We start from the raw sequence: 15,563 nt of genomic DNA, 5'->3' as shown, positions 1-15,563 counted from the left end.
ACAAATTACCTCCCTTTAGTAATGTTGCTATGGAGAACGCCGTCGAAAATACTTTCCTCGCTTGAAGAACAGTAATTATTGCTATGGCAAAGGTGGCGGCTGAGATTGTGGAACTGGTAAGAATAGAACTATGCAAATCATGTTTCTGAGACCTTCATTACGTTATTAAAATGGAAATAAAACATAGAACGGAACTGTTGGATTGTGAACCTTGTAGTCTTGTAATCGAAAAGGAATCTGATCGATAACTGAACAGTTAAAACAATTGGTCCATATTTTCTTTGTGTTTGCTTTTTAGCCACCTTTACCAGGACCCACAAGCGGTCGTTGGGTATGGCGGGATGGCGATGGAGGACGACCATCATTAGAATTCGTTAGGTGAGAAACCTATTCCTTGAAATAACCGGATCTGGCAAGACGGTTCTGTGGTGTAGTGGTTATCACGTCTGCTTTACACGCAGAAGGTCGCGAGTTCGAACCTCGCCAGAACCTCTTTTTTTTTTTTTTTTTTTTTTTTTTTTTAAAGATGTGATTTTATGGAAATTGTTGAAACGACGTAACCAGCTCATTCAAGCCTGCTACACGGTGTAATATAGTTGTGAACAGTCAATGGAAGATCTATATCAAGTTAATCACTGAATATAGTATCATATATGTACATATTAATGTCTATTGAAATGTGAAAGGTGACACGCTTAACAGAAGGTATATCATATTATGAAAGTTTGTACGCACATGAGTAACATACAAAACAGTGTGTTCCTAGTTATATCCAAGAAAAACTGACTACGCTTTGAGCCATTGGTTATTTACTTACTTGATATTTCCCTTGTGTTTTCAACATATTTTCTCCCATTTATGGCATCAAGTTAAAATGTTATTTCCAGTGACATCTAATGCAGGGATTTACCGTGAGTCCTGTATTTGAGGGTCCCTGGGACTCATACTCTTAATTTTCAAGGGTCCTGGACAACAAAATGGGGGTCGTAGACACTTAAATATTATTATTAATACTGTATTGTATTGTGTATCATGATCATCACATTGTTACAGTAATTAAATTGCAAATAATACCATAACCCAGCTAGTAGCAAACTCAGTGATAACTTATTGTCACTTGATTGGAAGTTTTTACAAAAAGTATTTGGTCTGAGTCCCTGTGGATGCGCACATATATTTTGTTGCGTTTATTGTCAATTTGTATGTGTATAGGACGCAGGAATTCGCGTCCTGTAAATCCCTGCTAATGTTTTGTGGAGTCTCAGATTTCACATAACCATGGACCAATCAGAAATCAGTCAGCCCCTGAAACATAATATATTTCCTGTCCCTTACCTTACTGAATGCTATAGCCCTAAACGAATCAAGTCTAGATTTTTGTCGGCTTCTCAGTCTCCCTTCTCACACAGGGTCTCCTTTCCAATTTCCTTGTCTTTATAAAAATTGCATAGTCTTTTAGAGGCTAGGAGTTAAACCATCCCCGATGCATTACACAGTCTCACTTTGTTTTATATAAACTGCAGAGTTATACATAATTTTGTCGTCTAGGCTTATTGAAAGCCTTATATGCTTAGAAATTGTAGTTTATACCAAGATGTCAACTTGTCAAACTGTATGTACAAAGTTTTGGGGAAAACTGGACATTATGGAAGGCAACAACCAAGGTAAAAGCTGGGTTTACCAAGAGATTCCATAATGTTTGAAATACTGAATCAATAGTCTTTACATTGCTCTTATGGCATGCTGAAATCCTGTAACAATTGTTTTCCAGTAACAATGCTAATGCAGACAGACAGGACAAAAGAAGAAAAGCAAAAGAGCATGGCAGGGGTAGAGGAGACAGGTATGTGTAACAGCAGATATTATCACACACCAAAGTCATCAATACATGGTAACATATTCAAATTTCATTTAATAGAATGAAGATTTTTTTTTTATAAATAGCATAAAAAGTACTGGTATATGCTCTGATACTGATGCTCTTGTGTGTTATTTCTTTTCTGACGTGCTAATTGACATTGTGTCTTTTACAGAGTGGCATCCAGTGTGGCTCGAGGTCAGGGCCAGGGGCGGGGCAGGGGTCAGGCTCGCACCAACACCACAAAGTCGCCACACCCATCTAAAAAAAGACGCAGCAGAAAATCCATACATCACCCTTGAGAATGTTAAAGGTGCTTCTCTTTCCATAGTTGATAATCACTTCCTGGGTTTATTCAGAGTTTCAGTTTGACCATGTTTTGTGTATTGAATATTTTTATAGGTATGTATCCTTTTGGGTACTAATTTGTTTTTGATTAAAAATTATTAAGAACTCTTAGAACACTGACGATCATAAGTCTATCTTACTATGGGAGTTGATCCCTTTGTACAACAGCACCATAGCCAGTTATCATGGAGGGGTAGGTATGACTATGAGATTGGCCTCAGGGCTATCAATTCTTGTGCTGTCCCCTCAGTATTATGTAACATTTTGATTATGCATCCTAAAAGACGTGTACACGAAACATTTTTACATACCCTCCTCCTTGGTTAAACGACAACTTTCCTATTTTAAAAAAATAGTACTTCATCATATTTTTATCTACTCCTTCCCTTTCAGGGACCATTTTTGTGATAAATTTGGGTGATTCCCCTCCTTCACTGTGACATTTTGTCATGACACCCCCTACCGCCACTAATCTCACTGTCCCTGACCCCCCCTTACAACAGATGTTCTTAAAATAATTTAGGAAGTTTAAAACAGTGCCTCAAAGATAAATCACTCCCAAACAGGCATTATGGGATAAACAGCTCACGTTTCCTTACCCACTATGCTTCATTCAAGTTTTCACTGGAAAGAGAATCATACATCATGAACATCGGGAACAAACAACTAATACGAGTTTACTTCAAGTTAACAGCATCGTTAACTTACTTCCAAATAAACAACCAAAGTACCAGTAAAGATACCACTGCGATCAACCACTATGTGTGAACTATCTGTGTAATTATAACCTTAATGAAGACGAGAACCACGTACATTTGTTTATTACTCGCCCATGGAAGATACTGCAGTGTAATATTTTTACGACAATATTACACTAGTGTAATACCGCTAGACATATGACGTCATAATGTTTTACAGTTATGACGTCACAATGCTTATACCTCTGTCACAATTGTATTAGACCTTGCTTGACTCGTGGAAAGCTGAGAGTCATCACACTTCGTAGGCAGTTTCTATCAGTTCATGTTTGAGAGTAATAAACAGAATACTAAACTCGCTTCCGTGAAATACCATTATTATTAAACTCGTGAAAGATTTAGCATCAAACTCGCTTTCGCTCGTTTGATACCATATCATTACCTCGTTAAATAAAAATGGTATTACACGGAAGGTCGTTTAGTATCCTCTATATTTTTTTGTTTGTGACAAGTATAATCAAGCCAGAACTCTATATCTTCAGAAGCTGCAATCAGTGTACAGAGGCCCACTAACCATTGAGGCATTATTTCCATGTTGCAAAACAGTATTGTACAGCATCTAACAGCTATCTTTATTAATCAAATATTTAGATAAGATCTGTATGAAATTCAAATTTTATGATCACATGTAATTTATGTTGTATTTGTCAACTGTATCGTAGGACTTATGGCCCAAATACTACTGAATAAAGTTCTGTTCTTAAGACAATACAGTACAGACTTTTATGGAGTTAAAACAAACTTGTAGGTGTACATTACATTAAATTAATTGAAATTCATGTTAAATGAGAAATATATTCATAGGCGGATCCAGAAATTTTCAGGGGTGGGGGTGGTTTCAGGGGATTCAAACCCCCTGAACCCCTCCCCTGCATCCGCCACTGATATTCACTGAGATATATATATTTCACTGGAGAAATAGAAACCATGGCCAATCGAGGAATAACTGAAATACAGTTTTATGTGTTTTTGGACCAAATGATAAATGTCTATTCATGTTTCTGGATTACCAAGTGTTGTAAGTTTTTCACATTTGTCTTCCATCCCATTTCTGTTTTTGATCAGTTCACATTTAAATTGTATTCTTTGCAGTTGTTGCATTTGAGAGAATGATGGAGGCAGATCAGTGTCTCATCCCAGAGTCATTCGACAGTCTACGAGGGTAAGCTTTGATGAACTGTGTCTTTAGAAATGGTGGCAATTTATTGATATTTCTGTTTGTAATACCAACATTTGGAGTGTATTACTTAATGAGCAAATTGCGACATCAAGTTTTATGTTCAGTTAGAGGATTGTGATGATATTTTCATCTACATAGATGATACTTTCTTCTATGTGGATGACCCATCTGCTTTGATGAAACTTACATCTATGTTGATGATACTTTCAGTATGTTGGTCGTCATTTTCATTCAGTTTTATCTGTATTTTCACAACTTTCCAAAATCATTTAAAATTGTCAGACTATCAGCATTGAAATAGGAAATCACCTTGAAATAAATTCATCCAAGAAAACTTCAACACATTTAAAAGAAGTCCATATTATTTGATATTCAGGTAGTACCTCATTAAACACATATCAAATTTGAAAATCAAACAAATTGGCATTATTAGTTAAGCCAAAGGTTATATGGAAGAGACCCAGAACTGTTGTTGATAACTCAAGAAAGTATGGTTACAATGTAAGTCTGTAATATGATAGTAAGTAGATAATAATTTCTAAGGAGATTATCATATCATATATGTAAATGTAAGTATCATCAACACAGATGAGAGTGTTTTCATTTGATATTATATTTTATAATATTGCACTGATATGTTTCAATAGAGGACAGTTTGGAATTCTTTATGGAAAAAGAATTATACATACTGGTTCATAAGACTGATATGAATAAGCAGACTTCATTTAATATTTGTTAACACAAATAATAATTCAATTGGAAAACATCAATAAATGATGCTGGATGTGTGCTGAATTAGTCAAACATTCTTTGCATTTCTGATATTATCTAATATAATTTCTCCATGTTATAAATGTTAAGTGGATCTTATGCAAAAGATGGCCACAGAAAACAATTGCAAATCAGTCCTTTCACCAGTCCTACTTTATCCAGTGTGTAAATTGAAAAAATATTTTCCCAGAGGATGTTTGGATGCAATTTAGTTCAGCTTTGTTACGTTGTAGTAGATAAAGTGTCATTGTTTCCAGGACCAAGCAGTTCGACACTTTCCTCATGTATCTACTGAGCTACTTCAACTGTTTCTTTGAGAAAATGAACCAGGAAAACAAAAAGAATCCAATGTATATGTGAGTATTGGGTTAGATGCACAATTTCTGACAAATATCATGTCTAATCACCCATTTACTTGGTAGTTCCCTGTAAGTGTGAATGAAGGGAGATAACCCTTCCTTTACCCAGCTTCAATTGTTTACCCTTGAAGTTTACAACAACAGCAATAACACCACTGCAACCATTACCACAGTCACCATAAGCAGGAAGTATTCATCAATAAACGTTTAGAAATATTGCTGCTGCTCTTCCTCGCTGCTGTGCCTCCTCCACCTCCTCCTCCTGCTGCTACTACTACTACTATGAGTTTGGTGTCCTGTAAGTTGTCACTAACAGCTCAGGGACCATAAATTGGGCGACACTTTGCAGTGTTGCGGATCATGGAGAGTAGTTGAATGGGTGACTGTCAGTTTGGCAAGCTTGACTCCTGAGAGTTTCTATGCTGATTCTACCCTGTACTGAAACCTGACTGACTGACTGAGTTTAGTTTTACGCCGCTTTTAGCAATATTCCAGCAATATCACGGCGGGGGACACCAGAAATGGGCTTAACACATTGTGCCCATGTGGGGAATCGAACCCGGGCCTTCGGCGTGACGAGCCAACGCTTTAACCACTAGGCTACCCCACCGCCCCACTGAAACCTGTGTTACATGTGGGCTTCCCTATGCAAATGACTTTGTTCAAAATAGGACGATTGTAATTTGCTCTATGTCTACTTGCAAATAAACCTGTACCTGGAGATGTCGTGAATGATGCTATTGAAAGTAATTTTTGTATGTTTGTAGAGAGCCTAGCCTGTCTGAGAAGATGGCCTATGCAGATGCTTGTGCGAGACTGGACGTTGCCCAGCGTCTACTGGGTCAATCTTACTGTGTGCTGGTGTTGGGGCTCGGCCTGGAGGATCAGCATCACATGGGATGTGGACAGTATGTAGTAACCATTTGCTGTATGTAGTTGCCATCTGAAGATCACATGTGAAATGATTGATTGGTTATGTCAGCAGAAAGACATGTGTTTAATATTTGGCCTGGAAACAGCATTGTTCTTGTCCTTTGCCAGAATATGATTTGAAGCTCTTAAAGAATATTTATTTGCTGTCGAAGTATACCAATTTCAAGTCAGTTCAAGGGGATGGTGCTTCAGTTACTGCAGAGTTGTGTTCCTTAGGTGTGCCAGAATATCATTATGATAGGTGTGAAAGCCAGATTCATGCTGATTAGGTTTCTGGGCATTTTTGGCAACATGTCCATGCTTGTTTGTTCTGTCGAAAGTATTAAACTTCTAAAACCTGCACTACTCTGGACATTCCTCCCAGAACAAGCTGATATAATGATACATATGTACTGAACAACATTAGAAATGCACCACACTAAAGTGCACCGACTATGTTCAGATATCATAGGAACATTTCAGTCTGACGGGGATATTTTGTTTTATATGGGTGGTGCATTTCTAATGTTGTTCAGTATATATATGTAGGTACACTGAAATACTGTCTATGTGTCTTGTGATACCCCATGACGCCCTGTGACTTAGGAGTCTCTAAGAAAGAATAGGTCAAAAGCATCACTTAATTATCACTGGACTGAGTGAGGAGGGTTTTAATCACTTTTTGCAATATTCCCGCAATATCACACCAGGGGACGCTAGAAATCAGTTTCACATGTTTTACCAATCCCATATGATTCACATGTTTCCCCAATGTGGGGAAATGAACCTAGGTGTTCGGTGTGACAAGTCAACGCTTCAACAACCGGCTACCCTACTGCCACTAATTATTTTGAGAGTAAAGATGAGGATGTACAATGTGTGGTCTGGCTGCTTGTATGTCAGTGTTACTGGATGGTGTGGATGAATCACTCGTTAGTCTGGTCCAGAAAAGAGTATTTACATGCCTACCATTATTTAGTTGACTAAACACTGCTAACTGTGGCATAAAACATCATTCCCTTACTCTTATGTTTGTATCAATGCTATAAATATGTTTCTCCTTGTAGGTCTCGAGTTTCCTCCACATACAAAGATCGGTCAATGTTTGAGGTGAGCAGAATCAACTTCTAAACCTCACTATATCAATAATAGTCTTGCACTGAGTGCACATGATTGAAAATTCTAGCGCGACATTGTGTGATACTCGATTCTGATTGGCTGAGAGCTCATCAAAACCGTACTTAAATGGCAGTTTAAGACCGCTAATTAAAGTGACCGATTCACCGCGTATGAATACAACGAACTCGTTGACCCTATTGTTTGTAAACAAACATGTCGGACATCGGCAATTTCTACCTCGGCAGCATCTTTGGTATTTTTGAAGTAAAAAGCGAATGGTTTGAAGAAGAATTTCTTGACCCTTATCCCAGTGAAGAAACTACGAAGCTGAAAAATCCGCTAAATGTTTAATTTAAAACCTCACGCTAACGCGTTCGGTTTTTAAATTACATTTAGCGGTCTTAAATCAACGATAAAGAACCGCAAAATTGAAAACAGAGTAGATTTATCTTCTAAGCATATAATATGTTTTACAATAACTGTTGAAAATATCATGACACTGTTTTATATCTTTTTCAGAGATTTTATGTATATTGTACATATATTGTTTGGATCACTTTTCGGAGGAAAGAGTTTGACATTGTCAAGAAAGAGATTGGAAGGTACTGCTTTATTTGTTACAATGTCACACCAGTAACTGTAGATATGAACAGTAATCTGTTAACAGCTATATACATTAGACTTAATTCATAACTTCTTTGATTGGAGGTATAGGACTTTGACAGCCCAGTCATCTGAGGCACATCCCCGGTTGGATGTAAGTGACTTGGACTTATCATCACTTTATTTGTCTGAATGGTGCTCCATATATTAAGAGCTATTAATAATGGCACAAAATGCCAGATGGTTTGTAATGGAACTACTATAATTGTCATTTCAGAATGTTGCGATCTGACACGTTTAATCCAGCTATAAGAGTGAAGTATGCCCCAGAAGGTAAGTGGAATGTTTGCTGAATATTTCTTTGAACTTCTTTGGAAGTTAAAGGGAAACAATTAAAGGTTTAAATTTAAGGCTTAAATATAATGTCCTTTTCTGACCTACTGCAGGTTTCAAATCTATAGCAAGGATCAATGATTATTGTAAGCCTTTTTCTTTATACTAGGTCTAAGTTTCAAATTTTTCCATGACCAAATGCAGATTTATGGATAAAATAGGTAAAAAAGAACTATTTTTCAAATGTAGCCGAACAGTTTTAATCTGTGGCCCACATCTGTCAAAGGTTTGCTCATGCTGTAATTAAACAAAATATGCTACTTTGGGCACCGTGAGCTAAATATAAAGGTCCCTAGTAACCTATGTTTGTTTTTACGATTATGTCCATTATAGGTCAAATTATGCATTCATAATATCAATCACTCGTTTGTCTGGTCTAGGCTAGATTATTTCCACCAGGTCTCATAAAGCTGATTAACGTAATGTTGGGAAAACCTCTAAAACAATTATGCAGGTCTTGAAAAGAAAAAGATGGACTAGTCCAAATCACACAAACACGTCATGGATTGTGAGAGATCTTTTTCATCATTTCCAGCATTTTGGCCCATTGCTTTTACAGTTGAACATCTCATAATCAGAGACTTGCATGTAGGGAATTGTATGAAGTATGTGTTCTGTAGTTTGTCACTGAGTGTTACATCTCACATAACAGAACCAAAAGAGGAACAGAAGCCAGAGAAGGTGATCAAGGTGGAAGACCAGATACAGGCGAGGATTGAGGAGAAGAAGCTGACTCCAGCAGAGTATCGACGACTGCATCCGTAAGTGTGTCACATCCTGCTCTACTCGATGTCTTCAGGGATTTACAGGACGCGATTTCCTGCGTCCTATACACATAAAACTTGACAATGGACAATTTGTTTGCGCATCCACAGGGTCTCAGAAAAAGTCGAAATACTTTTTGTAAAAATTCCAATCAAGTGAAAATAAGTTATCACTGAGTTTGCTACTAGCTGGGTTATGGTATTATTTGCAATTTAATTACTGTAACAATGTGATGATCATGATACTCAATGCAATACAGTATTAATAGTAATATTTAAGTGTCTGCGACCCCCATTTTGTTGTCCAGGACCCGTGAAAATTAAGAGTATGAGTCCCAGGGACCCTCAAATACAGGACTCACTGTAAATCCCTGATGTCTTGTTCTCACTTTATACTTGTAAATTTAAATCATCAATGCCAGAGAATGTCCAGTCTTGATTATCCAATGAAACCAATTATAATGGATTCTTCATCGCAGTGTTTCAGAGGTAATTCTGGCTCCATCAGGTGAATGACAGCAGGTCACTTGTGATTCACCTGGTGAAGGAGCAAGAATTAGCTATGGAACTTTGTGATAAAGAATAAAAAAAGTTGCTATCCATAAACCGTGTCATGTATTCATGTTTGTCCAACTTCTTAATGCCTTTCAAGAACTTCAGTTGTTATGGATGTAACATGAAAATGATATGAATGAGAGAATCTGTGATGACCCAAGGTGTACGTAGTACAGACGATACTGGTAATAAATTTAATACATTTGTAAAGAAATTGACTTTGTTATCCCCCGCAGCATGTTTAGCGCGAAGCGGGGATATAGTATTAGCCTCCGTACGTCCGTAGGTCCATACATACGAATTGGAATATCTTAAGAACTGTTAACTAGATTCTTTTCATATTTGGTACCTAGGTTCATCACAGTATAAGAAAGGCCCAAGTCAGGTTTGGTGACCTTGACCTTCATTTCAAGCTCACAAGGGGACGTTTTACCTGCATGTTAAGCTATCTCAAGAACCGTTGGCTGGATTTTCTTCATATTTAACACCAAGCTTTATCTAGGGAAGGCGCAGGGCCCAGTCAAATTTGGTGACCTTCACATAATTTTCAAGGTCATAGGGACACTTTGAATATTTCAGCATGTAAACCTGCATGTTAAACTATCTCAAGAACCGTTGACTGGATTGTCTTCATATTTAACACCAAGCTTTATCTGGGGAAGGCGCAGGGCCCTGTCAATTTTGGTGACCTTCACGTAATTGTCAAGGTCATGGCGACACTTTGAATATTTCAGCATGTAAACCTGCATGTTAAGCTATCTCAAGAACCCTTTACTGGATTTTCTTCATATTTGAAACCAAGCTTTATCTAGGGAAGGCGCAGGGCCCTTTCAATTTTGGTGACCTTCACGTAATTGTCAAGGTCACAGAGACACTTTGAAGATTTCAGCATATTAACCTGCATGTTATGCTTGTCAGCGAGATACCTCAAGAACCATTCCTGTAGTTTCTTCATATTTGACACCAAGCTTCATCTAGGGAAGGCGCAGGGCCCTTTCAATTTTGGCGACCATCACGTAATTGTCAAGGTCACAGAGACACTTTGAAGATTTCAGCATATTAACCTGCATGTTATGCTTGTCAGCGAGATACCTCAAGAACCATTCCTGTAGTTTCTTCATATTTGACACCAAGCTTCATCTAGGGAAGGCCCAGGGCCCAGTCAATTTTGGCGACCTTCACATACTTTTCAGGGTCACGATGACACTTTGAAGATTTCAGCATGTTAACCTGGATTGTCAGCAAGATATTTCAAGAACGGTTCACTGGATTTTATTCATAGACTTTCAAGACTTCCCTTTTTGTTTTTCAATAAGCAATTTCTTTAGTACCGGTACTATTTTTGCATATTTCATACACTATGACATTCATGTCAAGGTCAAAATCAGACTTGAAAATATGTGTGTGTTTGAACACCCAAAGAGCAAGATATCAAGAGAGGTTGACTGGTCATGTTTTTGTTGACATTTAACTTAAACTTTCATTACTTTATAAGTTTGATTTGATAATTTGCAGCGGGGGATTAAGTCACCTTAGTGACAATGCTTGTGTATTCCTTAGGTATCGTACAACTACAATCTCTTATCTGTTTGGTTCTGTTTCAGGAGGAGACCAGCCATCAAATCAATCATTAAGTATGTGTCTTGTTTTGTTGTATGGATCAGTAACATACCGTAATACAGTGAAAATCAAAACAGTCCATGTTTCATTGCCTTTAAGGTGTAGACTTAGGCAAATTTAATGCTTGTATTTGAGATATTTACTATTTTCTGTTTGAGAACTTTTCAAGATTTACTTTAAAAAAATTGAAATGTTATGTAAAAACAGTTTCTGCAGAATTTATATCAGTGACAGTATTGATGGTCATCTGTTTTCCTTTCAGTCAACGCTCCCCGGCTGTTGTGTCTATACTACCGTCACCCAAGGAAGAAGCCCATTGGCTGTTCAAGAGAACAAGGCCTGTCTCTCCAAAGTAAGAAAGTTGAATGTGCTGCAAAGGACTACTTAAGAATACCTCATCCTTTAACACCAGGACAACAGTTTTAATGTTAATTTATTATATTTGGCATACTTACCAAGAAAATCCTTTGATGATAAATTTTAATTGTTCTGGCCATTCATAGGCTTTTCAGCCATAGTGTAATTTGATATGTTTGGAACATGATGTCTTGGATATCTAGGAAGACCATACACATACTTGCTACCTGTAATATTAATGTTATGTAATGTTGATTTAAGTGTCAGTTTTTGAATGTTACTTTCACAATAAACCACTGTAACTAGGTCCCAAGCAGCCTATGCATTTCAGCATGACAAAATGGACAGATGGTCTGTCTTGGAACTTGGTTGTTTATATGTCAACACATCCTAATTCTGAGGATGGATGCTCATGATGTCAATCACTGGGTGAATTGGTCCAGACTTGGTTGTTTAACGACCATGCCATCATACAGCTAGAATATTTCAGAGTGAGACATCAAACAAAAAACAACAAACAAACAGTACTTCCACTCAACCACTTGTCTGTATACTTCCAGCTCACTAGGTCGACAAGGCCATGACGAAGAGGATGAGGAGGAAGAGCAAGAAATGATACAGTCTCTTACCATCAACTCAATGAAGCTGAAGTAGGTGCTTCTACACATCTGTTGGATACTCATTGATTAAGTAGCCAGTGGTTGGTCATTATAGAAGATGATCTATATATTGACAGTGCAGCACTCACTTAGAGTTAAACATAGCTAGGATTTTGATAGTGTTACTCTGAATTCCATTCTGTACAATATGGATAAAAATGCAACTGTTTTTCTGGCAATGGTTCTTTTGGAATATTGAAGTGTGGTAAATGTGGGGCTGTGTATTGGTTGAAAATTGTATGGCCATCAATTGTGATACAGTAATCTGTTCAGTGATACGTAATTCAGTATTGGGAAGTTTTTTGACAATGACTCGCATTAATTGTGCATGGAGATCCTATATTCTACATACTAAAGTTAGTATTACTCAGCATGGTCAGGGGTGGTGGGGTAGCCTAGTGGTTAAAGCGTTGGCTCGTCACGCTGAAGACCCGGGTTCGAATCCCCACATGGGTACAATGTGTGAAGCCCATTTCTGGTGTCCCCCGCCGTGATGTTGCTGGAATATTGCTAAAAGCAGCGTAAAACCAAAACTCAGTCAGTCAGTCTGCATGGTCAGTTCCCGCCATTTAGTTATGGATACAGGGGAGATAACAATGTGACAGAAACGTCACTTCAGACCATTGTTTTGCCATTTTAGTTTCAAAGGGAAACATCATTTGTGAATGTGTGTCTGTGTAAATTTAAATGAACTGTTAAACAGTGAAACTTATTCAATAAGTTTTGGTCCATTATACCAGAACCAATAAAATATACATTGTTTGAACAGTGTTTTGCAGTATACTGGTATACCAGTAATAATATGCCTTGTAAAATGACATTAGCCAGGCATCAGAATATACACTTTATTGCTATCGTCTGAAAATACAACTTCCTTTGATAAAGATGATTAGATATGTTTTAAGTGTTCCGTTTCTTTAGCTTTTCTGTGTATTTTAAGTATGGTTGTTTGAATTGAGTGCGGTAACATTTCAGGATTGGAATCATTGGGGAAGCTTCTAGTGGATTCAACAAAGTGACACTGATGCCTCTGGGTACTGAGAATGAGGAAGAAGAGGGGGAAGGAGGAGAAGGACAGCAGAAGGAGTATGTTCATTTGTTACTGCAGTACACTCAAGACAAACTCATTTGGCTGCCTGTAATAGATATTTTTTAATGTACTTTGTATATATAAAGTACTGTTATAACTTTGAAGTATACTTAACAAATAATATAATAATTTCATTTCTGATTTCTTGTTTTGATTTCTTGCAGAATGTCAGAAGATGCCAGTGGAGACAAGAGCCAAGCTGCAGGTGAGTTGTATGATATAACAGATTGATTTGTAAACTTCTCTAGGCAAGGGAGTTAACTGATTATATAGGTCCTGTATCCACCCTTACCCTACTAAACTGGAATAATGGAGTTATATTTGACTGGGCTAATAAGTCTATGCATGGTCCATTAAAAATCAGCACGATTAGTACATCTGATTCAGAAACAACAAAGCCACTTCTGAGATTTCAGTTGATTGTGACATTTGCAGAGCATGCATTAACTGGTCGCTGACAGATATGTTGGGTTGCACAGATAACTTGATGCACTTAGTTATGTGAAACCTGTATTATTACAGTATAGATCTTGGTAATCATTCAGATTGTTTTGACTTGGTTCCACCCTGTGAAGGAAATGCAAGTGAAACGAAAGTTTGAATCTGATTCATCAGGTTGAGGTAGATAGAAGGGACATAACTCATAATAGCTACTGTGCCACAATGATTGACTTTCGGCCATGGCTGGACTTTTAGAGTCAGTTAACTCTCTTGCCCAGGGAAGATGTAAATAAACTGACAGACATACTCACAGGCAGGAAAGTGGTTATGTTACGCACAATGATTAATGTACACAGAGTTAGACAGAGACAGCCTTGGTGGTCTAAATAAACTGGTAGAATGTCTGCCTCAGGTGAGCAGCAGGTCAGTGGTTCAGTCCCAGGCTGAATAATATCAATAGACATTTGAACTGGCTTTGGACAGTGAAGGGCTAAAGCAAGAACTGGTTAGCTCTGAGTCAGTATGCTGTGTCTTAGTGGGCATACATCCTGTGACATGGTACCTAATTTGGTTAGCACTATAAAACTGGCATTAGTCTGGACTATTAAATATAGTACAAGCAGTCATGCTTACATACAGGTCGTTATATACGTGCAATAACCTTGAACCCAATGTTCAAACCCATTTCACCACAACTTACATTAACTGCCATTGTGTGATGTTTCAGATCGAGGAATGAGTCGACAGCAGACGTCTATTTCCCATGTGACAACCGAAGTCAATGATGATGACTAGATTGGATGAACTATGTTCGTCATCCGCTCAAAGAAGTAACAGTGCATCGCTGTTGTATGCTGCATGTGAAGTTATACAAGTTCCAGACAGACGTCCGGCCTGATATCAGAAGAACAAGGCCATCAATATGGCTGCCCCATGATAGTGGTGATTGTGTCCATTGATCTGAGTTGATAACGATCATTATATATTGGTCACATTCACTTTTATAGACTAAATATAAAAAAAATCAATGCAAACAATGATCTATGAAATATAAGTACATATTTGTCTGGCATTGATCAATATCGAGTGATCTGTTTGTGGAGTGATACATTAAGCATGGCATGGGAATTAGAACATGGTCACTGTACTGAATGTAAGAGGCACTTTGGCTCTTAGAAAATGGACAGGGCATGGTCACTTATTTACAACCAACACAATATGCTATTTCTGTTTTCAGTGATCAAGCAGTAATAAAGTAACTCAGTTGTTGAAACTGAAACCTTTTCAATATGTGTTACATGGCACTTACATTTTCCCCTTCTTTGCTGCTGTTTATATTTTCACAAAAAGTCGAATAGAGTTGATTGGGGTAACTGGTCGGACCATGACCCATATTATGATGAATGCGGTACATGCCATTGCCCAACTTTACAGACAGATGGACTACAGATATGCATGGTTGATGAGTATGTGTTTAAAATTGTCTCTTTATTGCTCTGGAATTGCATGCAGTGGTGAGTATGCACAACAAAACAACAAATTTACAAAATGAACATTTTTCTCAATGAAATATTGTCTGTGATATTTCACCATTTTGTTGATTGACATCTTTGTTTATAATATTTATTGTACAGTATTAACAAGTCTAATATTTCAGTAGGAAAATAGCTTTGTGTCTTTGTTAGGACTATGTTAAAATGTGTTTGCAATTCTGGTTTATTGTAAACTTGTATTATAGAAATAAAACTATTTTGGTTGCACTGATGTAGTTTGGGA

At 37.5% G+C, this 15,563-nt stretch overlaps 1 protein-coding gene and 1 non-coding gene across 2 annotated transcripts; both read left to right on the top strand.

Moving 5' to 3' along the window:
* Positions 1-14: 14 nt before the first annotated feature.
* LOC124258080 (protein phosphatase 1 regulatory subunit 36-like) lies at positions 15-14,926 on the top strand. Its single transcript, XM_046692152.1, is given in 18 exon segments — positions 15-116; positions 299-378; positions 1,772-1,843; positions 2,034-2,121; positions 2,123-2,171; positions 4,057-4,126; positions 5,173-5,271; positions 6,042-6,182; positions 7,254-7,296; positions 7,825-7,907; positions 8,186-8,241; positions 8,954-9,062; positions 11,225-11,254; positions 11,503-11,592; positions 12,158-12,247; positions 13,232-13,342; positions 13,511-13,551; positions 14,515-14,926. Coding segments are annotated over 18 exon segments (1,353 nt in total). The 5' UTR covers positions 15-83; the 3' UTR covers positions 14,583-14,926.
* On the top strand, positions 420-492 carry Trnav-uac. Its single transcript has one exon. It is a non-coding gene; the product is annotated as a tRNA-Val (tRNA).
* Positions 14,927-15,563: the final 637 nt, after the last annotated feature.

The sequence above is a fragment of the Haliotis rubra genome, unplaced genomic scaffold (genome assembly GCF_003918875.1).
Source record: "Haliotis rubra isolate DU_JTF1 unplaced genomic scaffold, ASM391887v1 Scf681, whole genome shotgun sequence".
Classification (NCBI taxonomy): Eukaryota; Metazoa; Mollusca; class Gastropoda; order Lepetellida; family Haliotidae; genus Haliotis; species Haliotis rubra.
This window is presented reverse-complemented; position numbering and strand designations above follow the sequence as displayed.